The 27,930-nt window shown below is 38.3% G+C and overlaps 1 protein-coding gene across 1 annotated transcript in view; it reads right to left on the minus strand.

Annotated features, from left to right (window-relative positions):
- LOC103675699 (cat eye syndrome critical region protein 2) overlaps positions 1-27,930 on the minus strand; it is a 173,951-nt gene that overhangs the window by 35,099 nt on the left and 110,922 nt on the right. Inside the window, 5 exon segments of the mRNA XM_040641979.1 lie at positions 5,110-5,279; positions 6,000-6,049; positions 8,079-8,183; positions 8,929-9,068; positions 10,265-10,448. Coding sequence (XP_040497913.1) covers positions 5,110-5,279; positions 6,000-6,049; positions 8,079-8,183; positions 8,929-9,068; positions 10,265-10,448 — 649 coding nt within the window.

The raw sequence follows: 27,930 nt of genomic DNA on the forward strand, positions 1-27,930 counted from the left end.
AAGGAGTACTGCAAATTGTCTAAGACTAAACAATTACTTAAGGTCAGCGTAAGTTTTGGAATTATTGTGGAATAAGCCCCATAGCTTCACCACTGTAACCTATATTGAGGTGGTCAGCAAAGGCTTTGCAGTTGAGTAATTTTTTGGCTTCAGTACCAATATCAGCATTACCCAGGTTTGGTTTTGGTACCACTTAATCCAAAGTCTTGAGACTTGAAGAACTGAGGTAAGGGCACAAAGGACAGAAAAAAAAAATTCAACAACCGAATGATGTGGTTTATACAACACAAAAATACTGCAAAGCAAATGTGGTAGATTTAAAGAGAAGCTTTAGAAAGCATTCGTGTTGAGAATGATTAGGTCGCAGTACAAATGCAAGCAATGCAACTGTGAAAGTGTGTCACGACCCTCTGTTTCACAACAGCTACCACAGCAGCTTCCTCAACCACCCCTATGAGCAACTCTTTTATGAGCTTCAAGACCCCAAGAGGAAAAGCTCTTCAATTTTAAATAAATGTGAAAATTTACCATGGAACTCTCCAAGGTATTGTGGCAGTTTACCATACTAACAGCAACAGAGCCCAATACCAACTTGACCCCAAACTCTGCCATATCAAAGTTACTAATGTGGAAAGTGGTATTCTTGATACAGAAGATGAATTTGTTTCCCTACCACTTTACTCTATAAGACTCTTGTGTGAATTATCTGTACTCTTAGTCAATTCGTTTGTTAAAGACCTAATATTTGTAAGCCATCTAAATATTACAGCTTGTAACATTAGCAACAAATACTTTTACTAGTTTGTGTCTTCGTTCAAACCTTACCATAAAAGCTTAATTTTTATATGGTCAAAGCAGGTTTTCTGATTCTTTTATTATTTCAATGTTTAGGGAACTATCACTAGCTCTCAAGATTTATTTTATCTGTTTTAACTCTCTTTGGACTCGCATTTATTTTGGTGAGAAATGTGGATTTAGTTTTCTACTGAAGTTTCTCATCAATTATCTACAGCCATAAACAATGGGAAGGATCAAGTGCCTATTGGTAACTAAGTACTATGCCAAGTACACTGACATGGTTTCTTTTAATTCCCATAAAAACGGTGAAGTTTTTAAGAGCTTTCATTTTACTAATAAAAAAACTGAAATTTAGAGGGTCGCCTGGGTAGCTCAGTTGGTTGAGTGTCTCTTTTTTTTTTTTTTTCTTAAAGATTTTATTTATTTATTTGACAGAGAACAGCCAGCGAGAGAGGGAACACAAGCAGGGGGAGTGGGAGAGGAAGAAGCAGGCTCCCAGCGGAGGAGCCTGATGTGGGGCTCGATCCCAGAACGCTGGGATTATGTCCTGAGCCGAAGGCAGATGCTTAACGACTGCGCCACCCAGGCACCCCGAGTGTCTGACTCTTGATTTCAGCTCAGGTCATGATCTCAGGGTCATGAGATTGAGCCCTAAGATGGGCTCGCTGTTCAGTGTGGAGTCTGCTTGCTCCTCCGGCCGACATACTCTCTCTCCTTCTCTAAAGTAAATAAAACTTTTTTTAAAAGAAATTTTTATGCTCATATTTTATTGGTTTCATAATATTTAATTCTGTAATTACTATAACAAGTACAATGGACACAAACAGGTTTGTAAAAACATCACAACTAACTACTGATGAACATATACCTTAAATGCTGAATGCCAAGTTCCGCAAAGATTGTGAGGAGTTGAGACATTTCTATTGCCTTAAGCACATCATTTATGATAAGCTGGTCTAGTAAATGAAGGTCCCATCAGAATGCTTCCAACACGCTGAGTTATGCACTAATATAATACATAGGGCTAGTCCTCCAACTACTCCTGCCACTCCTGCCTTATAATACCTATCCACCTGTTATTTTGGAGGAAAATTTTTATTATCCTGGGATTTGGCTAACGTTACAATAAATCTCAACTTATCTTGGTGAATATTGATATCTAAACTTACTCTTTCCTTCCAGGAACAGAGAGATCTTGACATATTTACATGACGTATAAAAAATACGTATCTAGGGGAGCCTGGGTGGCACAGCGGTTAAGCGTCTGCCTTCGGCTCAGGGCGTGATCCCAGCATTATGGGATCGAGCCCCACATCAGGCTCCTCCGCTATGAGCCTGCTTCTTCCTCTCCCACTCCCCCTGCTTGTGTTCCCTCTCTCGCTGGCTGTCTCTATCTCTGTCGAATAAATAAATAAAATCTTTAAAAAAAAAAAACAAAACGTATCTACTAAAAGTTTTTTGCTTTTCTTTCTTATCTACTATGTACAACTTGAGTTAGTTTCACAGAAAATTTGTTTTGTTGCTATTGTAAATGGGATTATTTTCAGTGATCTTTAAACTTCGGTATGCATAAAATCACCTAAAAAGTTTCTACTACAACTACATATTAACAGATAACGCTTTTTACAATCCTGCAGAGTTTGGGAGTGGTACACTGGCAAGAATCTGAGCTTTTAAGGTAAGTGTGCAAAGTGATTCTGATGCAGGATGTCTAGTTACTCTAAGCGGATTCATTATATTCTTCCAGGCAAAATATTAGGATATTTTGCTTCTTACTTTTTTTTGGTTGCATTTTCACACTGGATAAAACTTCCAAGGCCATGTTATCAGTATTAGGAGCTTAGGTTTAACTGTGATGGGTTATAAATTATTATTCTTTTGACTTTTACTTGTTAGCATCAAGGACTTGACATTTATATTACTGAATGAAGAGGGTGTGTTTAATTGTATGAGGAAGAGGAATCTAGGATATCTCTATCTGAATGAGCAAGGGGTGTTACCCATTTTTTTCCCCTCATTTTGGAAATGTTTGAAAGTTAACTTTTCTTGATGGTTTAGAAAATTTACCTATGAATAAATCCAAATGCTTCTGGAGCTCTTGATGGGATCCTTTTGTGACAACTCTTTCCCCCTAATTACTGGTCTCCTAAGATTTTCTACTGCACAATTTAGATTATCTTATTTTTGTAATCCATACCCCACTTCACTAAGGTTAGCAAATTTAGAGCACTATACACTTTTCAAAATGCCAAATCTGGGGCGCCTGGCTGGCTCAGTCCATTAAGCATTTGCCTTTGGCTCAGGTCACGATCCCAGGGTCCTGGGATCAAGCCCCAAGTCACTTGGCTCCTTACTCAGCAGAGGAGTCTGCTTCTCCCACTCCCTCTCCCTCTGCCCCTGCTCCTGAGCATGCACTCTCCCTCTCTTACGCGCTCAAAGAAATAACATCTTTAAAAAAAAACCAAAATAACAAATCTATTATTACTATTGTTTGACTTGTAATTTCATGTTCCTTCAAAATTATAATTAAGGTTTACTTCATTTTTAATTTTTTATTTCTTTGCAAAGAATCAACCCTTGAATTTTTTTTGCATCAAAACCATCAGTTTTATGCTTATAAGTTTTTTTTCCCTTTGTTCACCTATTCAAAACAATCTTAGGTTGAATACTGCAGTAAAAAGGCAGAAATTATAGGAGCATCTGGCTGGGTCAGTTGGTAGAACATGTAACTCCTATTCTTGGGGTCATAGGTTCAAGCCCCATGTTGGGTGTAGAGATTACTTTAAAAAAAAAAAAAAAAGGCAGGGGCACTTGGGTGGCTCGGTTGGTTAAGCGTTCGACTCTTGACTTCAGCTCAAGTCATGATCTCAGGGTCCTGGGATGGAGCCCTGCATCGGACTCTGTGCTCACTGGGGAGCCTGCTTGGGATTCTTTCTCTCTGTCCCTCTGCTCCCCTTCCCACTTGCGCACAATCTCTCTAAAATAAATAAATCTTAAAAAAGAAAAAAGGGAAGAAATTATAAAAGAAGGTTTAAGCAGATTGGGCATATGCCTTAGAGATGATTTAATGTGCCATATTAGTTGTATCAATAAAGTCATATACGATGTTATGCATGTAAAGTTATAAAAACCATTTCCACATAATAGTTTTAAGAAAATCAGATCACGTGCTTTGATTCCTGGAAAAACTGGCATGGTGGGTTGCAGGTCACAAAAACTTAAGTATAATTATAGCATACGGAATTAAGTATGCGCTAATGGGGAAATGCAATTTTTTTTGCTCATCCATGAAAATGTAATTCTTGAAACGCTATTTATAAGATCCTACTATTAGAGCATGGTGACTTTCTGCAATTATCCTTTCAAAGCATCAACCTACTTAAAAGTTATAAATATCATTGGATTCACAATAAAGTATTATATATCTTATTTTGTTTTTCCTTGGTGGTACTGCAGCAATTAATTTATACTTTCTCTACAGATTTCGTTGGCAGGTGGTCAAATTATTCTGTTTCTACTAACATGTGCATCAGAAGTATTAGAATTACTGAAATGTGAAATAAGCAAAGTGAATGATTACTGAGCATCCACTATAGAAAAGGCATTACACTAGGTGCTGTGGGGTTTCAAACGGTAAGACATGGTGCCTAACACAAAAGGGCTTAACTCAAAACGGAATTAAGAAATGAGAAAATATGTTAGGGAAGAAAATCCTAAAATTGGGAGAAACAGGGACAGCTTATGGAGAGTAGTATTCAAATGGGTAGGGAAGTAGAGGGGGAAAGATGCTCAAAGAAGGCATGCATTAGAGTGCACGTGGATGAAAATACAGAACACGAGGTTTATGAAACTACCACGTGCTGAAGCCGGAGAAAGCAGCACACAGAGCTCACATGTGGAGCTGCACTGGAACGACAGAGACAAATACTCTTCAGAGCTTGCTGTGTAGTGGGAGAGAAGATTCCCCCGCCCCCCCCAAAAGCAGCCTATATACAGAAGTATGCATAGGCTGATAGGAGATCTACTGGGGGGGTTCCAGGAACATTTCCTGGGGAATGCTATGAGAGAAGGAAATCTGGTTCCAGACTGTGAAAAGTCATATGAAGTATTAGGGAGTGAGGGTCACAGAGGACGGCGTGGGGTAAGGAGAATATCCACAGCGAAGGAGAGTGGGTGGCATGAGGTCCCATCCTAACATTCCAAATGAGAGTGAAGGCTGTACCACTTCCAGGAGACAGCGAATATACACTCAAAAACTCTAATGAATCATCCTTAAATAATGCAGAGGGGAGGAATCATCCATTTGCATACCTTCTGAGCAATCATGTTACAGATCTCAGGCAGGAAGTCCTCACTGAGGAGCTTATAGAGCTGCCGTTCTCGAAGGGAGGTCCTCTCCCGAAAACTCTCAGTGACCTGTCTCCATTCTTCTTCTGTTTGGCACAGGAGCCACCAAGTGCCTTGACCTGGCCCTTGGGACCCTAATAACGAAAAGGATGGGTTCATTAGATAGATCCCACTAGGACCTTTTTTCTTATTTATTCTCATTTCTACCCTGGGTCATGATGAAAATGAGGGAATCCAAAAATAGGATTTTAAAGTTGATAATGTATAATTTTGATTATCCTGTTACTAACAACATTTACACCAAAAAATTAAGAATGCCTAATAGCAATACAAATATAACTATTGTGACCTTTGTAATTACAGATTTTAATATCCTAGAAATGTTTAAATACACTTTTTTATTCAAATGGTTTTGATTTGAGCTTCTGCAGAGTCTTCCTTGTCTCATTTATGTTGACATACTGTAAAGTGATATTACCCCCTCCCAGTTTCATGCAATTTGGATTACAGAACTGAACTCTAGGTTAGGAAACCAATACACTCGCTTATATAGCATTTTACATTACAAAGACAGCTCTCTGACAAGTTGCTCATTCATCCAAGTGTTTGGTGCCTTTTCCACCGCGCCAAGGTTAGAAGGCACAAGGGACGATCTCCAGTTATCAAAGAGATGGAGAGATGGGCACAGGTGAAGTATGACGAAGAGAGAACTGAAGAAGGGCATAGAGGCTAATGAGAAGGTTATATTGCATTCATCTTAGCTGCTCTGCAGGACTCTGGAAAGTGAGCTGCCATCGTAACATAAATCAATCATGTTTACTTAATCTTTTCTAAACTCCAACAAAAGTCATTACCATTTCGTGTCTGTGGCTCAGATGCCAAAGAGTTTTCTTCCTGCTTTTCACTGAAACACAGGAAAAGGAGGCACCAATTAAAGATATGTCCAAAACTGTTCTGTGCTTCCCCCATAAGTTAGACCCAATTAATGTAAATGCCAGGACTGTGTGTTTCAAGGGGACAAAGTTAGGAGGAGGAATGACTGAGTAAAGGAATACCAGAATGTAGGTGTATTGGTAGAGAGGGGGAAAACTGATAACATAGCAACTCAATGTAATGGTAACATCCTACGTAACAGGAAAATATTAGGTTTTAAAACAGCTTTTTGGAAATCAAATAGAGGAGTTAAGTGTTAACAGTTAAATACCCCTTCCTCCCTCCCAAACTATAGGGATTCTAATGTCCTCCTCCCTGATCAGGGCTATACTGAAGCTAAGGCATATTTAGTTTGACCTCCTGTAAGGCAGCAGTTAAGAACACAGGCTCTCATGTCAGACTGCCCCTATCAAGGCTTGCCTCTTACAACATGACCTTGGAAAGTTAATAAACTTTTCTGTAAAATTGGCTATAAATAATGCCTACCTCACAAGGATGCTGAAGATTAAATTATAAAATACAAAAGTGTTCAGCACAATAGTGTTAAGTATCATTGTTGTTTGTATCCCTGAGTCATGTGGGTCACTCTCCGTGGACTTCTGTTTGCTCTCAATTATCTAGAGCAGTACTATTCCATAGAATGTTCTGTGAGAATGAAAATGTCCTGTATTGTCGCCGTCCAACATGGCAGCTATGAGCCACATGTGGCTACTAAGTACTTGAAATGTGGCTGGTATGACTGAGGAACTGAATTTTAAGTTTTATTTAATTAAAAAATATATACCTACTGTACTGGATACAGAGCTCTACAGAATAAAATCACCAGTAGAGGGTAGTACAAGTCCACATATACTTAAAATGAGTCTATATCCCCAACCTTAAGTGTTAGTACTTAACAGGGAAACAGAGATAGGTATAAAACAGCTTTCTGAATATGTAAGAAGATGTAGATTGCTAACAAAATCCTGCAACAGATGTCCTGTGTACAGAACATGATTCCAGGGTATTTCTCACAAAACTGACAGGAGGAAAGCTATACTCTGTAGTCAAATTTCTGGAAAGTTAAGTGGAACACTGATTCTTAAATTAAAAAAAAAATCAAATCCTGATTGATTTATTTTAATCGGATTCCTAGAAACCAATACTTCTTAGTAGTTAATAAGCAACAACAAGAAATCTGGCTTACTTCAAGCATTTGGATTTAGCAGTTCTACAATGTAGAGGGTTTGGTTTGTTCTCTGTTACTAGAAATTTTAAGAATATGACCTAACTTCCAGAAAGTATATTTATACAATTATAGGACAGATTTTCAAAATTCTTATATTAAGAATCATGTGGTGGAATTTCCTAAAAGATCATGCATAATGTATAAAATAAAATTTCCCAAATACAACAGAATCTTTTTCCTTGCTAAAGTTAAATATAAAATAAAGAGTATAAAAATGTTCAAGATCTTACTTGTTCCTTATTGTAGGAAATTATATCCTAAATTCTAAATACAATAAATCATATCTGCTACTAAAATCTGCTTACAGGGAAAGAATTAACTCCTAAACTTATATGGGATATATAATCCTATTAAAATGCTGATTATTAGTCAGGGTTAAATCAGAATTAACTTGCTCTACACTCCTATGAAAAAATGTGTGGTACAACCAATTTTAAAAGTTAATTCATATTGAGCACTTTCTGTGGGTCATACACAGTTTTCAGTCTGTTACACTGTCACATTCATTATCCTGTTCAATCTAATCCTTATTATTAGCAGTATCCCTATTGTCCAATAGAAGAATAGGCTTAGAGAGGTAAGTCATGCAGACAGAGCTTCCCTAGTGCACATTCAGTAATTTCATGAGGATTCGGACCCAGGTCTCTATAATCTAAATCCCATATCCTTCCCATGGCACAAGGGAAAATCAGGGATGAAAGAACAAGTGAAATTAAGGTCCCTTCTAAGCATGCAGATTTATGACTGGCACAGACTAACACGAATGTCTTACCTCACTATAATCTCCTCCTGTAGTTTCTTCCGTTTTGGGGGTCTTCCTCTTCTTTTTCCTGTTTTCCCAGGAACAGCAGAGACATTTTTTTGTCCTTCACTTTCCCTAAGAAATAGTATATTAAATCAAAATGTTCTGTAATAGAATTGATGTGTTACATATACTTTTTAAATTAGTAACTACAATTTTTCTGGCCATGAGTTCACTAAAAAGGCTTAAATGCAGTGGTCACAGGGCAAGAGCGAGATGACTTCCTGTCTTCCCTTATTAGCATGTGCAACCAAGGAAAACCAACACTTTACAATATTAAAATCTGAGTATGAACTAATACTTCCTTAATAGTTAACAGTGCCCCCAGCAATAATGAAGCCTAAATAAAATAAGACAGCAGCATCATCCTGGGACACTATGGAAATAAGGTCTCCTCATCAGTTAAGAAGGCTCACATTTTGGGCATTCTTTAATGTCCGTCTGGTCCTATACTGATGCAGCGGATCATTAATTCTAGTAGAAAAACAGAGTCCTCAAGAACTGATTACAAAAGGACAACTGCCCCCATGAGTGACTGCACTGCTGGTGACTTGTAGAAAGCGGTCGGTGGTAAGGGCAGAAGGACTCCTTGAACACCTCAAATCAAGCACCTCATCTCCAACAACAGGATCTTTTGCCACTCTGATAGCAGAGGCTGTGTTATGAATTCTTTTTTATTTTTGTATGAAATAACTCCTTGCCAACTCCTGACAGGCATGCTGTTATATCTAATTCCTTCATAAGAAAAAAAATTTGTGCTGCAAAATTCTGATGTATTTTTGTACAGTAGCTATCACAACGCTGACCTCAAAGATTATACCTGCTCAAGGAGAGTTCTCCATTGGATTTTCCTTGCACCGGGTCCTCCTTATACATTCGTGTTCCATAGAAGTACCAATAGAGTGCCCCAGAATTGTCTTCGCCCAATGGTTCCACGCGGAGACTGTCTGCATCCAAACCCTTGGTAGAAGTATAGGGAAAAGAGGTTTGGGGAAATAGGAAACAAAAGAAAACAGGAGAAAACCAAAGAAGATTCAAAATTTATAGTCATATACACCCCCTATTTTAAAATGCCTTAGCATTTTATGCGGCGTTCAATCAGGGCATATGGAACAGAGAGAGAATGGGAAACAGAGAGAGATGGTACCTTCTCTGAAGAGCAGGATATGGAAATATTTCAAATACTTCCCATCCCCAACATTGCCCCATTTTACCAACAAAACAAAACAAAAAACAAAGAGGAGTTTTGATGAACATATTATACATCTGGTTTGGATTTATGTGTACATCCACGAAAGCACGGACAATTACAACAGAGCAGAATCCAGTGCTGTTAAAAGCTTCGTCCCACGTGAGCCTCTATTGTAGCTCCATCGTAACCTACAGTAACCTCTTATTCTAGCTGAGATCCAGCAATACAGCTCCCAATTTACCCCAGGGTCTGACCTATTTTGGCATTCCCACTGCTATTCAAGAACTTGAGTTCTCAGCAAAGACCCTGCTTAAATTGCACAATGATTTTACGCCGTGTCCATGAGAGGGCTGAACTGAGAAGTCATCAACACACTGAATCATTTCTGACTGAACAGCATTAGACACTGACCTCCCTATGAGTGAAAAGCAGCAGCCCACACCCTCCGAGACAGACTTCTAAAACAGAGAACAGCAGAATAAGGGGGAAGATAATCTACATCTTCCTTCTCCAACACATTTTTTGTAATGTATGTGTACGTATGGATCTGTGTGGTAGGGGTGAACCTCACCCGCACATCAGTTAAAGTCCTCGCAGTTTTCAATAAATATTTCGGTTATGCTAAATCAAATTTTAGAACTCAGGAAATAAAATCCAGTGGCTAATTTAGTTGCAATTTTGGCTGATGACAGGGAGAATAAATAGGTGCCTCTGACTGTTCCTTTGTCAGCTGGAACTTAGCCATGTAAAGACAAAACCAAACTAGAAATTAAACCAAAATAACACATAGTCACCTGTCTAAATGTATGGCTTGGATTCCTCTGGCTATAGTGGTCACTGTATACATTTTTATTGTCAATTAACTCTGCCTTTTCTTAATATCTTCAGATTTTATACCTGATTGCTGGCTTTTTTTTTTTTTTTTTTTTTTTTGCTCTAGGAAAAGGGCTTGCTGGGTAAGCACCTTGAGAAGATCGAAGACATCATCTGCATCTAGCCGATAATCACAGAGGCGGTGCAGGATTTCCACACGAGTGCGAAGGGGCAGGTCTTGGAAACTGGCTTCTCTCAGAGGGTTGGGCTTCCCTTCTTCAAGCTCCCAGCGGTAGTTGATGATGTCCTCCAGGTAGCTGTGGAATGTCTGAGGCCTGACCAAATGGCCCCAAACACAAAAATACATTAATATAAAATACAAAGGATGAGTGTGAAAAGGGGAGAGAACTGATGGTCTGACAGCTGAGAAATCTTAAACAGAAAGCAGGAAATAAAAAGCAGTAATAGAAAGGGTCTGAAGGCCCCTATTGAAGCTTCATGTTATTATACCATCTATTTGGACCGAATGTTGTCAAATTCCAAAGAAGATAAATATGTTAAGAGGGTTTCTCACAGAATAGATTGCTTTACTTTAAACCACGAACAGCATATTCTGGTGAACAGATCAAAGTTTTAGGAACCAATGGTACAGATTGTAAAACGGAGGCAAGTCTTACCTTGGCTCATACAACTAAAGAGACTACAGAGTATGAATGGATAGCAGTTCAAAATTAGGCCCACAACTGAGATGGCAAATAAAAAAAGAAACTCAATGTTTGCCTAGCCTAATTATTTATATTCCAGGTTAAAAATTAAAGGTCAAAAAAAGTTGTCTAGATTACGAGCAGCTACTCCAATATGCAACTATAATTTTATATTCTGTTACATAAACTTTAAGGCTTGTTGAAAAATACTGTATTCTAAATTCTGAAGATTAATTTTTTCTATAGGAAACATTTAAGACAGTTTGACGGCAACTTACGTTTTTCCTGATTAGTCCGACTGGCAAGTCTATAACTTTATTTTCATTAGTACTCAAACGTGCCTTGTATGTGATAAAATAAAGAGCTATTTAGTTGTTAGATGGTTTTTCTCTCTCTCAACTATTTTTTAAAAAGATTTATTTATTTATTTGAGACAGTGAGCAAGTGAGAGAGAGAGACAGCATGAGCAGGGGGAGGAGGAGGGGGAGAGGGAGAAGCTGACTCCTCCCACTGAGCAGGAAGCCTGATCCCTGCAGGGCTTGATCCCTGGACTCCCAGAGAGATGACTGAGCAGAAAGCAAACGCTTAACTGATTGAGCCACTCCGGCACCACCCCCTCTCAACTATTAACGAATCTGGGTACAATTTCACCTATTGTGTGATTTAAATTTTTTTTCTCTCAGTAAGCAAGGAGCTCTAAAGAAGCTATATGTCAATGTAATTTTAAAAAGAGGCATGTACCATGTTGACTGACAATCTGGGGTAGTTGTATTTGTAGAAAAAGTCAGAGGAAATACTCATGGGAAAAAAATCAAAAGGGCCTTATGCAAATAATGAAACATTTTGATTTTCAAAGAGAGAAGAAACTATTTCCTTAGTATTGATACATCAACTGGGGAAAATGTGAACATGTTAGCTTATCAAAATGCAGCATAATACCTCTGACTATCAGGGCTCTCACAAATCTGATTTGACTGCAGCATTCACATTCCAAGCATGAGCACTGGCATATGAACACCTGGCTTGAACCTCAGTGGGTCTGGACTGGCTTCCTCTCTCCACTCCATGTGAAGCCAGTGATGCCCCTTCAGGAGGGAGAAGCTGGGGAAACAGTAGTTCAAACTGGCGGTAAAAAGCAGATAGTGTGGCAGTGGTGAATTTGAAAATAAAATGGGGTGTATTTTTAAAATTGTTTTTTAGTAGCAAGGAGTATGGAGATAATCGCTCTTTGGTAATACATCCCTTTACCACATGCTTTCTATACTTTCGAATGGACACCATATACCCCAAATAACAAGGCATGTTTTTCCTGCAATAAAATAAAATATGGAATCTATGATGTTGAGATAATTTTCAGAAAGGCAGCTTCGCCGGGGGATGTGGCAGGAGACAGGCTGGGCCAGGCGAGGGCCAGGAGAAGTTCTAATTCCAGTGTGAAGCAAAGGAAGCAGCAGCATACCAGTCCTGCAAACACTGATGTGTATAAACACTGTTGTTCTTTGTGCCCACAATCTGTCTGAAAGCCTCTGCTTGACTCAAAGAAGTGCATGTTTGAGATTCCTTTCCAATAGCCCTATTATCCTACTCCGTTTCAATTACATTGCTTTTGCTAAAGGTTTTCTTAAGTCATCTCCATACCACCTTACCAAGAGATACTTGAGGGCTTAGAATCCAAGATAATTCATTTTCCTTGTATAGAGATAAACCTCCTCATATAAATCTATATCCTTTTCTTTAAACAGCGGAAATTCAAAGGGGGAAAAAAACTTCCAAGGGCATTTGAAACAAAAAGGCTGTAGGAAGCCAAAAATCAGGCTAACACCTTCTTGGTGGTTCTTAATCTTCTATATGACATAAAGCTCTTTAAGAATCTGATTAAGACCATACACTCTCTCACTCTGAAAAATGAGCACACACAATCTTGTGTGCACTTTCAGATCCTGCTACTCAAAAGAAGCAAGGGGCACTATGCTGCTGAAGACTGCTGAAACATTCCTGACTTACCTTACAGCTCAGTCAATTCTCTCTTAAGGACTGAAATACGTCTCATCGTTCTGAAATTATTCTGAATTATAATGAAATGTCTCAACAGAATATGGTTAACAGAAAGATCAAACTAACCAAAGGCTCTGAACACGTCCAGTTTCACTTCGTTTCTTGTCTGAAAAAGTCCCAAATGCTATTAAATACCATTCTTTTCCTTATCATAACTTGTGCATGAAAGAGAGGGAGAGAGAAAGAAAGAATATGTGATTATCCCCTTTCCAAACACCCAAAGTTAACTATTTCTTAGAACCCATGCAATATGCATCAGAGAATACATGCTTCCGTTGGTGAGACCAATGTTGACATGGATGGCATGACCTCACTAAAGTACATTAACACAAGTCTCAGCTCGCTCGAGCTGGCAGAATTCTTGACGATGCAACCTGCATTAATTGATCTGCAACCTATTCTAAATGATCACAGATGAAAAGAGGACTCTTGAGTTCTTTGAGCCATGTGTTGGTTCTCTGAGACATGAAAGGGTATCTACAGTCTACTTGCAGGGGAACAATTTAGACATGTCGTCATGGAGACCTAAATGACAAAACTACATTTCTTTCTTTGGCCACAACTATTTGTGAAGCAGATGAAATACGTGTTAACAGTTAAGCCACATGAGTACATAAGCACTGGAGTGAGAGAAAAATTTTGGTCCCACGTGAAGCAAAAACTAAAAGGATCTTTAAGAATATCTGATAAAGCGTTTTTCTTAAAGATCATAAAAAGACCCAGAACAAGAAAATTTAAATAACATCTCTGGGGCGCCTGGGTAGCTCAGTCGTTAAAGCGTCTGCCTTCGGCTCAGGGCGTGATCCCGGCGTTCTGGGATCGAGCCCCACGTCGGTCTCCTACGCTGGGAGCCTGCTTCTTCCTCTCCCACTCCCCCTGCTTGTGTTCCCTCTCTCGCTGGCTGTCTCTATCTCTGTCGAATAAATAAATAAAATCTTTAAAAAAAATTTAAATAACATCTCTTCTCTAGGGCCATATAGCGGCTGCTGTACCCCACATATCCTAAAATCAATCTGACAGCCAGGATCAGTTAAAAATCAGGGTAATTTTAAATTAAAGGAAAACAGGACTAAAATACAAAACATATCTTTTAGCAGAAAAACATGTATATAACATAGATTTTATAGATGTTTATGAATGCTTATTTTGGGTAATAGAAAAGTACTAAAAGTCAACTGGAAATCAATATGTAATCATCCTTAAAGGGGATGATTCAAAAAAATACTTTTTTGAACGGAAGTCACATGGGACCCTAAATACTACTGGTATTAACTGGGAAAACTGAAGTGAGGTATAAGATGTGAAAAGGTACAAGAAGAATTCTGAACAGTTGGGGCGCCTGTGTGGCTCTGTTGGTTGAGCAGCCAACTCCTGATTTCGGCTAAGGTCATGATCGCAGGGTTGTGAGACTGAGCCCTGCGTGGAGCTCAGCGGGGAGTCTGTTGGAGATTCTCTCCCTTTCCCTCTGACCCTCCCCTGCTCGTGCACGCATGTTCTACCTCAAGTAAATATATCTTTAAAAAAATCTGAATAGCTTCTGATAATTTAAGGATGCACACTGCTAGCTCGAGAGCGACTAAAATACACATAAACAGAAAACCAACAGAGGAAATAAAGTGAAGTACTAACAAAAATAATGCAAAAAGAAAGCACTTAAGGGCCAAAAGAGGCACAAAAATCAGAAAGATAAAAGAAAAGATGCTCAATATCATCGGTCATTTGAAACACAAACCAAACCCACAATGAGATATCACCTCACACCCACAAGGACAGGGAAAATTAAAAGACAGATAATAATAAGACTAGGATGGGGAGAAACTGGAACTCCCACATACACTGCTAGTGGGAATGTGAAATGGTGCAGCCACTTTGGAAAAGTATGCCACGTTACTCAAAAAATTAAACACAGGATTACTATATGACTCAACCATTCCACTTCTAGGTATACACTTGAGAGACATGAAAATATACATCCACACGAAAATACGTACACAAATGTGCATACGTAGCAGCATAATTTACAACAGCCAAAAAGCCTGAACAATGCAAATGTCCATGAACTGACGGATAAATAAAGTCAAAACAGGAGAATATTTTTCAGTCATAAAAAGGAATGAAGTAGTAGACTGATGCTACAACACAGATAGCCTTGAAAACATACTAAGTGAAAGAAGCCAGACACAAAAAGGCAAACACTGTATGGCTACCCTCATGACAGATACCTAAAACAGGAAAAAATATAGTTAGCAAATTAGTGGTTGCCTAGTATTAGAGGTTGGAGGAGATGGGGAGTGACAACCAACAGGTATTAGGTGTCTTTTGGGAGTGATAAAAATGCTCTGGAATTAGATAGTGGTGATGATTACACAGTTTTATGAATATACTAAAAACCAATGAATTGTACTCTTAAAAAAAAAAGCCCAGAGGAACAAGTGGAAAACCAACTTTACCAACAACTGCATTAAATGTAAAAGGATTAAACATCCCAACTAAAAGGCAGAAATTATCAGACTCAGTGAAAAAACCCAAGACCAGCAATAGGATATCATCTATAAGATACAATTTAAATATAAAAATACAAACAATAGAAGGATAGAAAATTAGGCAGAATGATAGGTAGTAGGCAGAATGAACATTAATAACAAAGTAGTTCGAAGAAGACAAAAGGCCAATTCACCAGGATACATAACAAAGCTACATGTATGTATCTAACCACAGAACCTCAAAATTCACAGGACAAAAAATGACAGAAGTAAAGGGAGAAACAGACAAATCCACAAGTATAGGCAGATATTAACATCTTTCTAATTAATATACCAAGTAAACAAAAGAACCACTGAGGACACAGATCTCAAACACCACAACGTGACCATTTATAGACTACTATATACAAAAACTACAGTATATTCTTTTCAAGTGCGTATGAAATGTTCACTATGACAAACCACAGGCTAGGACATATAAGCCTCAATAATCTTAAAAGATTGAAATCTCATAGAGTACATTATCTGAACACATGGAAATTAGAAATCAAAACATTAAGATATCCAGAAATTAAATAGCACACTTTTATAACCCAAGGATCATAGAAGAAATATAAAGCAGAACATGTTTCAAATGATAATGAAACTACAGTATGTCAAAATGTGTGGGATGCAGCCAAGCACTGCTTAGAAGGAAAGTTATAGCATTAAATACCTGAACCGAAAGGGCAAAAAGTCTCTAAAACAGTACTGTGACTGAAGAAAAAGAAGAGCAATCTATAAAGCCAAAGTAAATAGGAGAAATAAAAATAAGAAATCAATAAAGTGGAAAACAAGCAAACAGTAGGTCAAGTAAAAAGTTGGTTCCTTAATAAATGTTTGAAAAGTTGATAAACCCGCAGAAAGAATATAAAGAGGGAGACAGAAACAACAAATTATAATATCAGGAATGAAAAGCAAAGCTATCACTGCAAATCACACACATTAAAAGGATAAGAGAATATTATGAACAGCATTACAGAAATAAATTTTACAACTTAGATAAAATAGACAAATTCCTTGAAAAATGCCAAATAACTTACAAAAAAGGACTTAAGAAATAAAACACCTGGACAGACTTCATCTATTAAAGAAAGTGAATCAATAATAATCAAAAGCTGGCACAAAGAAAACTACAAACCCAAAGGTTTTCAGTGGTCAGTTCTTCTGAATATTCAAGGAAATATTCTTCTTTTATTTTATTTTTATTTTATTTGTCAGAGAGAGAGTGAGACAGAGAGAGAGAGAGCACAAACGGGGAGCAGCAGGTAGAAAGATACAGGACTCGATCCCAGAATCCTGGTAACATGACCTGAGCCAAAAGCAGATGCTTCACTGACTGAGCCACCCAGGCGTCCCTCAAGGAAACAGCTGAAAGAAATCACACAAACTCTTTCAAAAAACAGGAGAGAACACTTGTCAATCCTTGCATCAAAATCTGACAAAGATATACAGAAAATAAAACTAGACCATTATTCCTATGAACATAAATGCAAAAATCCTCAACAAATTATCAGCAAATCACATTCAGCAATATGCAAAGGAGACAACATTTCATATTTACTAGTGAAAGACTGAACACTTTCCCCCTATAGTAAAAGAATATACTGAGGGGTCCATGGGTGGCTCAGTTGGTCAGGCGTCTGCCTTCAGCTCAGATCACAAGACTCTGTGGTCCTGGGATTGAGCCCCATCTTGGGCTCCCTGCTCAGCAAGGGAGTTGCTTCTCCCTCTCTCTCTGCTTCTCCCTCAGCTTGTGCTCTGTCACTCACTGTCTCAAATAAATAAATAAAATCTTAAAAACAAAATTTTACTTATTTATTTGAGAGAGAGAGAGCACAAGAGCAGGGTGAGGGGCAGAGGCAGAAGCATACTCCCTGCTCAGCAGGGAGCCTGATGCGGGGCTCGATCCCAGCACTCCAGGATCATGACCTGAGCTGAAGGCAGACATTTAACCAACTGAGCCACCCAGGTGCCCCAATAAATAAAATCTTAAAAAAAAAAAAAAAAAAAAGAATATATATTGAGTCTTAGCCAGTAGAGTAAGACAAAAGAGGAAGTACAAGGGACATAGAATGGAGTGGAGGAAGCAAAGCTGTTTTTAACTTTAAAGTACATAAAAAATCATCAGGAATCTACAACAAAGCCAGTAATACTAAAAAGTGAATTCAGGAAGATTATAAAAATATGGTCAAGACACCTGGGTGGTCAGTAGGTCAGGTGTCCAACTCTTGGTTTCGGCCCAGGTCATGATCTCATGGGTGGTGATGAGCGCCTGGGTGGCTCAGGGGGTTAAGCATCTGCCTCCAGCTCAGGTCATGATCCCAGGGTTCTGGGACTGAATCCCTTCTCAGGCTCCCTGCTCAGCAGGAGTCTGCTTCTCCCTGTCCCTCTGCCCCTCCTCCCTGCTTGTGCTCTTTCTCTTTGCCTCAAATAAACAAATAAAATATTTTAAAAAAAAATTATCTCATGGGTGGTGAGACTGAGCCCTACAGTAGGCTCCATGTTCAGCAAGGAGTCGGCTTGAGATTCTCTCCCTATGCCCCTCCTCCCACTCTCTCTCTAAAATAAATAAGTAAATCTTATAAAAACATGGTCAACATACAAAAATCAACAGCATTTTATATATACTAGGGAAAAATAGCTAGAAAATAAAAATTTGGGGGGCACTTGGTGGCTCAGTTGGTTAACTGACCAACTATTTGTTTTGGCTCAGGTCACAATCTCCTGGGTGGATACATGAATGCCAAGTTGGGCTCTGAACTAAGCGTACAGTATGCTTTAAGTTTCTCTCCCTTTGCCGTTTCCAGCTCATGCACCATGCACATGGGTGCAGAGGCACACTCTCTCTCAATTAATAAACACATAAATAAACTCGTAAAGTAATTCTACTTACAGTATCATCAAAAATATCAACTAGTTAGAAGCAAATGGAAATATGTCCAATATTTTCACAGTGAAAACTACAACCTATTATTGAAATTAAAGAAGATAAACAAATGGTGAAACCTATATATCACGTTTAAGGATAGGGAAATTCAACATTGCTCAAAATTTCTGTCTACGGTCCCAGCAGGATGCGTCTTTCCCCTCCCTCCAAATGTTTTTTTTTTTAAATTTATATGGAAATGCAACAAACTTAGAACAATAAAAACAATGAAAAAAAAAAAAACACCCCTGCCCAAGATGGAAAACTTACAATCTGGTATTTGTGTAAATATAAGACCTACAGATCAATGGAATAAGGGAGAGTCCAGAAATGTACTGAATATATATGATATTCATAAAGGGGAAAAAAAGAACATTGACCTTCTACTTCACACCCAATACAAATACTAATTCAAAACACATCATAATACCAACTGCAAAAATCTAAAACTAAAAGAACACCTAGAAGAAAAATTTTCTTGACATTAAGGTAGGTCCTGATTTCTTACATAGGAAACAAAAAGTATAAAACATACTAGAAAAAACTGATAAGATGGACTTCAACAAAATAAAACCTTTTCATTTCTCAAAATACACTGAAAAACAAATGGAAAGGCAAGCTACACACCAGGAGAAAATATTTATAACTCATATATCTAGTCATCAGGGAAGTGCAAATTAAAACCACAATGAGTTACCACATTATACACGCTAGACTCAGTAAAATTAAAAGCTGGTTAAAATTAAAAACAACAAATGTTGGTAAAGATATGGAGCAACGGGACTGTTCAATATGTTTTTAGTAGGGATATAAATGTTTCACAACAGTTAGAAAATAGTCTGGCAGTTTCTTAACTATACTCTTGTAATATGACCCAGCAATTCCCAAGAAAAATGAAAACATATGCCCACAAGAACATTTGCATACAAATGTTTACAGACGCAAACTGGAAGCAACATGCAAGTCCATCAACTAGTGGACAGATAAACACACTGTGATATATTTTCCCAGTGGAATATAATTTAGACTCCCTCTCCCGGAAAAGGAACAAACTACTGATACAAACAGCAGTATCAATGAATATCACACAGACATTATGCTGACTGAAAGAAACCGGATGCAAGAGTACATACTGTATGACCCAACTCATAAAATTCTAGAATAAGGTAAAACTTAATCTACAGTGATAAAAATCAGATCAGTGATTGCCTGGGGTGCAATCTGGAGGGGTGGGGATAGATTTAATGGCAAAGGTCACCTTCTGCAGAAATGGAAATGTCCTATTATCTTGAATAGGATGGTGACAACATGGTGTATTCATTTGTCCAACAAAAGCCTGTACACTTGAACTGTGTGAATTTTACTGTATCTAAATTATATCTTAATAAAGATGAGTTTAAATGGACTCATTTCACAGAAGTATTGTAATTTCCAAAAAGATAAATAATATTTCTATAGAGGGCAGATGGGACCCCCCAAATACTAAATGTTTAAGAGTCTTTACAGAATCTATTATAGAATGTTAGGTACATAATTACTGCCGCAAAGTAAAATTTATGATTGTTACTAGTTTCTGCTTTGAGTGGAAGCCACAAGAAAGCGAAATAAAGACCACACTGAAGCACAAATTAGTCTAGGTAATCAAAAAAGCACTCTACTAAAAGTGATAAAAGAAAAAAAAAACCTTTTGGTGTCAAATATTATCATAATGAGCATTTAATGGAGGGTATTTTTATAGGGCTTAAACCATTGCTCAAGACACTGTTTGATGCAATCCTATCTTCACTTTGACAGCTAAGAGCAAACCAGGAGTTCCTGATTTCCAATCCCATGCTCAATTAGGTTAGGTTACTTCTCAAAGAAGAATAAGAAGGCTGCTGAGAACCAGCTGATGAATCACTTTAAATGCCCACAGTATTTTTATTGATACAGGCCCATAAAACCAACGGGCGAGAATTGCAATTCCAGGGAGAATAACAGGAGGGAAAGTATGGAGTGTTTCGACAGCCATAAAAAGTATGTTACCAACACAAAGTCTGTTACTCTCCTTTTAAGTTTATATACTGATGGGGGTAAATCAGCAAAGAAACTGCAAAGACAAAACAAAATAAACAAGAACCCATGTGTCTGCCATCAAGCTTAAGAAATAGAAAATTAGCCGTTCCTTAGATTAGTGGAACTTCGAGGATGGTCCTGGACCAGTACATTAGCATCATCCAGAACCCGTAATGTATGCAAATTCTCAGCCCCATCCCAGCCTACTGAATTAGATGGGGGGGTCAGCAATCTGTCTTTTAACGAGCCACCTGATTGATTCTGATATTCCCTAAGGTTTGAGAATCACTACTTCTCTAGCTACAGTCGGCTCCCTTCCTACCAGGTAGAATCATTTTCCTGGGGGCGCCTGGGTGGCACAGCGGTTAAGTGTCTGCCTTCGGCTCAGGGCGTGATTCTGGCGTTACAGGATCGAGCCCCACATCAGGCTCCTCTACTAGGAGCCTGCTTCTTCCTCTCCCACTCCCCCTGCTTGTGTTCCCTCTCTCACTGGCTGTCTCTCTGTCAAATAAATAAATAAAATCTTTAAAAAAAAAAAAAATCATTTTCCTGAACTGTGTTACTCACTGCCTTGATTTTCTTTCTCTTTCTTTATGAGAGAGAGAGCTAGCACGAGCAGGGGGAAGGGGCAGAGGGAGAGGGAGAAGCAGACTCCCTACTGAACACAGAGCCTGACACAGGCCTGGATCGTAGGGCCCTGGGATCATGACCTGAGCCGAAACCAAGAGTCGGCTGCTTAACCCACTAAGCCACCCAGGTACCCCCCCTTGATTTTCTTTATAAGTTAACCACATATATTTATCCTCATTTAGTTTCCTCATTTTACATTTATAGAAACATAATCACTGGTCCATATGCTTCTGTGAATTGCTTTATTTGCTCAACATTTTTTTCTGGCTTGATTTATCCAGGGTTATGTGTATAGCTGTGATATGGCTGACCTTCAGCTCCTAGAGGCCACTGCAGTCCCTAGCCAAGGGAGCTTTCCCAATGTGGTTGCTTACTTCATCAAAGCAGCTCTACGGCATCTGACAGTGAGAAGGAGTCCTGTAAGGTATGAAAGAATCAGGGGAGTATCATCCCATCAGTGTTCCCAAGTTCTATTGGTTAGGAGCAGGTCCCACCCACGCTCAAAGGGAAGGGATCACACAAAGGCACAGAGGATCCCAGAGGATTCCAGGGACTCCCCGCTCGGAGTCCAACTGCCACCATCTAGTACCCACCCATTCAGATGCAGCAGTCCTGTCTTTGTGGTTTCACATTTCACAGCTTCAGTTACCAGAGGTCCAAGCAGATGGCCCCCTTCTGACTTATCAACAGCAGCCTAATGCTACATCACTCACCTCATGTCATCATGGAGGCACTTTATCATCACACATCACCATCATAAGAAAGGTGCGCACAGAACAGGAAGACATTGTGAGAGAGCGCGAGCGTGTGGTGTGTGCATATTCACAACACTTATCAGAGCAGACTGTTCTAACTGCTCTATTTTATTGTTGTCAGTCTCTTACGACGCTTATTTTTAAGTATTTAAATTTCAGTTTTTTCTGTGCCTAATTTATAAATTAAACTTTATCATACACATGGTTCAACAGGTTCAATACTATCCACAGTTTCAGGTATCCACTGGGGGTCCTGGAACATACTCCCTGCAGATGAGGAAGGGTGACATGACTCAGGCACAACAAATTCCTAAACAGTACAAATAACATCAAGCCAAACCAAAGATGTGCTACCCGCCGAGCTACCCGGAAAATGCTTAGACGTATGTGAGAGCAAGTATCACCACAGCATAACAGAACATGTGTGGAAGTAAGAGTCCGATGACGTAGATACAGTTTTGCTGCTCAAGTTTCCTCACAGGATAAAAAGCAAATTGTACTAATGATAAAGTTCCCTTTACTTCTAAGACACTGATTCTGAATTGCGGATTGGTTTGAGATTTGAAAAACCTCTTAAAGCAGAGGTCCACAGATAGAAGTCAGGTGGCCCGTGAACCTGGCTGAGAAAATATTACCTTTTAACTAGCCTCTGACTGAATTTTACATTCTGTTCAATTATGAATGTAGGGGGGAAAACATCAGCATATGTATTTTTCTTGGTCAAAAGAAATAAAATATTTTCACATCACATTACAGATACCATAAATATCTCAAAATAACCATTTAGAATCATGAATACTTGAAGATTAAGATACTAATCTTCAAAAATAAAGCCTGCTGCTACAGTATGTTGATGAGTTAATAAAAAAAACACATTGCCGTATCAAAAATTTGTTTTATTAAAATTTTACTAACTGTATTTCAGTATAAGTTAATTAAATAGGATTAATACTATTTATTTTGCGATTTCAAATCATATTCTTAAATGAGGTCCACAGACTTCTTTAGAATGCCAAGGAAGCACACAGCTCAAAAACAGTTAAAACTCCTTGTTTCAGATGAAAACCTCTTTAACATTTTTCTTTTAATTCATCGATAGCATGGCGCTGTGGGTAAGGGCTGGAGGTCTAGGATTACACTGCTAGGGGCCAAATCTGTCCTATATCAATAACCAGCTGTGTAATCTTGGACAAGTTATTTAACCTCTCTGTGCCTCAAATTTGTCATCCTTAATAAATGAGTGAGAAAGGAATTTATATTAGGCATTCCAAGGATTAAATAAGAGTTCCTAAAAAAACATTTACAATAGTGCCTAAGATAGTAAGGATAAGCAGACAAATATAATTCTATCCTATATATAAGGGCACAAACCTCAGTTTGGAGAACACAATTAACAAATGGGGGGGGGTTGTGTGGCACTCCTGGGTGGCTCAGTTGGTTAAGCATCTGCCTTTGGCTCAAGTCTTGATCTCAGGGTCCTGGGATCCACCCCCACATTGGGCTCCCTGCTGAGAAAAGAGCCTGCTTCTCCCTCTCCCTATGCCTGCCACTCCCCCTTCTTGTACACTCTTTGCCAAATAAATAAATAAAATCTTTAAAAAAAAAAAAGAACAAATGGGGGTTCTATGTGCCATTTAAAGGTTAAAAGGAGTTAGTGCAAACCAAAATAGTAATCTTTTTAAGTGTTCTAAAAACAGGGGCTGGCAAACCATGAATTGTGGGCCTGAATGTCTTTTTCTTTTTTTTTTTTTAAACAGCCTATAAGCTAAAAATGTAAAAAACCATTCTTTTTTAAATGATTGGGGGGAAAAAAGCAAAACAATACTATTTCATGACATGTGAGAATATTATTAAATTCAATGTACACAAAGTTCTAAAAAAACAAAAACAAAAACAAAAAAACACACAGCCACAATCGGCCATTAAAGTATTCACAGCTTTTGCACTACGCTGAGGGAGTAGTTCTAACGGATCGTATCACTTACACAAAGCGTAAAATAGTTATTCTCTAAGCCTTTATAGAAAACGTTTGTTGACCCCAGTTTCAAAATGTGCAAACCAAAGTAGTAAGAGATGGAAAGCTGCTTGAATCAGTGTCTACATTCCACTCAGCATATTTAGAAACTATGAGAATGTTTCCACATACACTGATATAATAAACTGATATTTATTAGTAGCTCAAGATTATTCTAAGGCTTCTCATAAATTATTTACTCTTCATGATAACTTTAGTGGGTACTATTATCATCTGAGATGAGGCAAGTTATGCACAAAGAAATTAAGGAACTGCCTTAGCTCCCCACAACAGGTAAATCTCAGAACCAGAAAAGGCAAGCATTCATTTGTCCAAATTTCTCTTTTTACAGGATGAGATGAAAGTCAAATTTCAGAAAGCATACATTCACTCTGACTGCTAGTGGATACCACTTGTGGGACAGAATGACTATAACTTTGGACAATTCCTTTCAATGGAAAAAGTAAAATCCATTATAGTGGTCTTTCTTGTCTGGGAGCTCACCATACAGATGTGTTCAGAATGTGACTATTCACTGAGACGTATAACTACAGACTATACAATTTTCCGTGTGTATATTATCTACCAATAATAACAAGGTGTTTTTTAAAAGATTTTTTATTTATTTGAGAGAGAGAGAGAGAGAGAATGAATGGGGGGAGGAGCAGAGGGAGAAGCAGGCTCCCAATGAGCAGGGAACCTGATGTGGGGCTTGATCCCAGGACCCCGGGATCATGACCTGAGCCGAAGGCAGAGGCCCAACTGACTGAGCCACCCAGGAGTCCCAAGAATAACAAGTTTTTAAAAGGCTGAGGTGAGAGCCACTCTCCAGAACAATTAATTCTGAATCTTGGGGCTGCCAGTCCCCAAATTTATTTGGTCATTCAGAAATATTTTTATTTCACCTGTATTTTAAAAACAAACAAAAACAAGTAAAAATTACTGATTATGTTTTCCACAGTACTCCTCCATCTTACAGGTGTGTTTAGCAGAATGTGGTTTCAAAAATGCTGGAAAACTGATTACCTCCCTGCCCCAGTGCAGAACAGCAGGCTCTGCTTTTTAAGGAAGCTCTCTTCATCACTACTGGTAGGACCTGTGCTGCCACACACTGTACCAAAGAATAATGAATACTGAGAACACTGAGCTCCCTGGGCTTTTTTTCCTTCTATCCATCTGAAACTCTCATATTTTCCTTCAAAAGCAGAAAAGTCAAAGAAGTAGCTACTAGCAACAGGGAAGGGGAAAAACTCCTTTCTCTCTTCCTCATTACAACAAGTATTTGAAATTTTATGATATTTGACTGAGGTCTTTTTTTTTAAATTAATTAATCCCTCACTTCAAAGGAAATCTTGTAGGAGTAACTAACACAATCCTGTGATAAGGAGGAAATGTATATTTATAAAAGCTGTTATAACTCAGCACTGTGGAAGGGGAGCATGCAGTGTTTGAACTTGTCCCTGGCTTCTATGCAGTCTACAAAAGTAGAAATTGTGGAGAGGAGGCAGAAGGAATAGATGACAGAATGAAACTGGGCATTTGCACACCCAGTGACTGCTAAGCCAACACAACTTTGATGAGAAAAATACATTCTGAAATACATAAATGCTATTTTTACCTCTAGGTATACTTATGTGAAAAACAGAACCTAGTCAGTACAGCTTACCCTGTACCCCATCTTTCAGACGGGGATGGGGACTCCCAATCTATACTGTATTTGGTCATTAAAAAAAAAAAACCCTGTATTTTTGAAACTTTATTAAGTTCTTAATTTTAATTCCAGTATAGTTAACATACAGTGTCATATTAGTTTCACGTGTACAATATAGTGATTCGACAATTCTATACACTCAGTGCTCATTATGATAAGTGTAATACTCTCAATCCCGTTCACCTATTTCACCCATTCCTCACCTACCTCCCCACTCTGGTAACCATCAGCTTGTTCTTTCTCTATAGTTAAGAATGTTTCTTGGTTTGTTTCTCCCTTCTATCTTCATTTATTTATTGTTTCTTAAATTCCACATATGAGTGAAATCAAAAGGTATTTGTCCTTCTCTGACTGACTTACTTTACTTTTAGCCTTATACTCTAGCTTCATCCATGTCATTGCAAATGGCAAGACTTCATTCTTCTAGATCTTTCCGTTGTACATTAAATCTGGGGCTGATTACTCCACGCTCGTTTAACCTGCCCGTGAGGGTCACAACAATCTTCCCCACTCTGTGATCATTAATGATTTCAAATTCGCCAATGGAACCATGCTTCAACATCACAGTGAGAAACCGGACGATGACTCCAGAGCATGGCTTAGTAAGAACCTGCTGTTTGCCTCTCTTTTCAGTGTTCTTAATATTCTTGAGAGCGTCTGCCAAGACATTCGTGTGTACCACTATGGTGGCACAGAAAGATGGCAGAAAGAAAGGTTTCATTCTTTTTTATGGCTGAATAATATTCCATTGTATGTATACACACATCTTCTTTATCCATTCATCTATCAGTGGACACTTGGGCTGCTTCTAAAATTTGGCTATTGTAGTATATATATCCTTTCCAATTAGTGCTTTTGTATTCTTTGGGTAAATATCCAGTAGTGTGCTACATCATAGGGTAGTTCTAATTTAATTTTTTGAGGATTCTCCATACTGTTTTCCACAGTGGCTGCACCAGTCTACATTCCCACCAACAGTGCATGAAGGTTCCTTTTCCCCCAGATCCTCACCAACACTTGTTTCTTGAAACATCATCTTTTTTACACTGCAAAAATTCCTTAATTTTATGTTAAGAAGAAAAAACACAAAAGGGTCTGAATTTTAGGCCTAAAATTCAGATTTTAATATTCAATCTCCCGTTCTTTCAAATCTTTGTACCTCATCTTGCTGATGTGGGAATTATTCATCTTCTAGCTAGCTACATGACCTGATAAGTAAATTGTCTGGATATCTTTCCTTCCCTATAAATGGGACCTTATTAATCTAGGAGATCACCTCATACCATCTCTTCTTTACTTCACAATGAAAAAAAAATTAAATGAACACAAGTGAAAATAGAATGAATGACGGGAAAAGGTGGCATCTAAGTTAAAAATATTCTGCAGATGGGGCGCCTGGGTGGCACAGCGGTTAAGCGTCTGCCTTCAGCTCAGGGCGTGATCCTGGCGTTATAGGATCGAGCCCCACATCAGGCTCTTCTGCTATGAGCCTGCTTCTTCCTCTCCCACTCCCCCTGCTTGTATACCCTCTCTCGCTGGCTGTCTCTATCTCTGTCGAATAAATAAATAAAATCTTTAAAAAAAAAAAAAATATTCTGCAGAATATCCATTATTTTCAAACTAATTACTTTTATAGGAAACGTTATCAAAGTAAGTATACACTTTTTCTATAATTTATGGTGGAGACTAATGGTAAATATGAGAGGAATAAAAGTAAATGAGGAACAAGCTGGTTACAGTCATTTACCCCCATTTACAATGGGGCAAATCAAAACCTCTCATTGGTAATTCATATATATATATATAATTTTTATATATAATTCATATATATATAATTCAAATACACACATATACTTACAGGATCCATTAAAACCAAATATGATTATCCAAAAATCAATTAATTGGTCCTTGTCCACACAAAAAAATCTATCAAAATATCCACACAATTTATGAAATATTAATAACTAAGTAAATATAATTAGATACAAGTATACATCTTACCCACTATTATTTAGTTTTGTTCTGGAAGATACAGTCAATACGATAAAAGCAACTATAGCAGACAGCCTTTAAGAGGCCCAAAATGATTTCTGCCTCCTGGTATTCACACCCTTGTACAATATCCTCCTATTAAGTATGATAGACCGTCCATACCTTGCTTTTCATCAACAGAATATGGCAAAAGGATGTCATTCCCATGATTATATCATGTAAGATTCTCTCCTGGCAGACAAGAGCTATTTTCCTGCTGGCCTTGAAGGCACAAACAGCTATACAGTAAGCGGCCATGTGGCAAAGGAACTGTGGATGACCTGTGGGAGCTGACAGCAGCTCCCAGTCAACAGCCAGCAAGGAAATAAGAACCTCAATCCTACAACTGCAAAGAGATGACTCTGCCACCAACCTGAATGAACCTGGACTGCTCCCCAGTTAAGCGTCCAG

The sequence above is a fragment of the Ursus maritimus genome, unplaced genomic scaffold (genome assembly GCF_017311325.1).
Source record: "Ursus maritimus isolate PB19 unplaced genomic scaffold, ASM1731132v1 scaffold_26, whole genome shotgun sequence".
NCBI classification, from domain to species: Eukaryota; Metazoa; Chordata; class Mammalia; order Carnivora; family Ursidae; genus Ursus; species Ursus maritimus.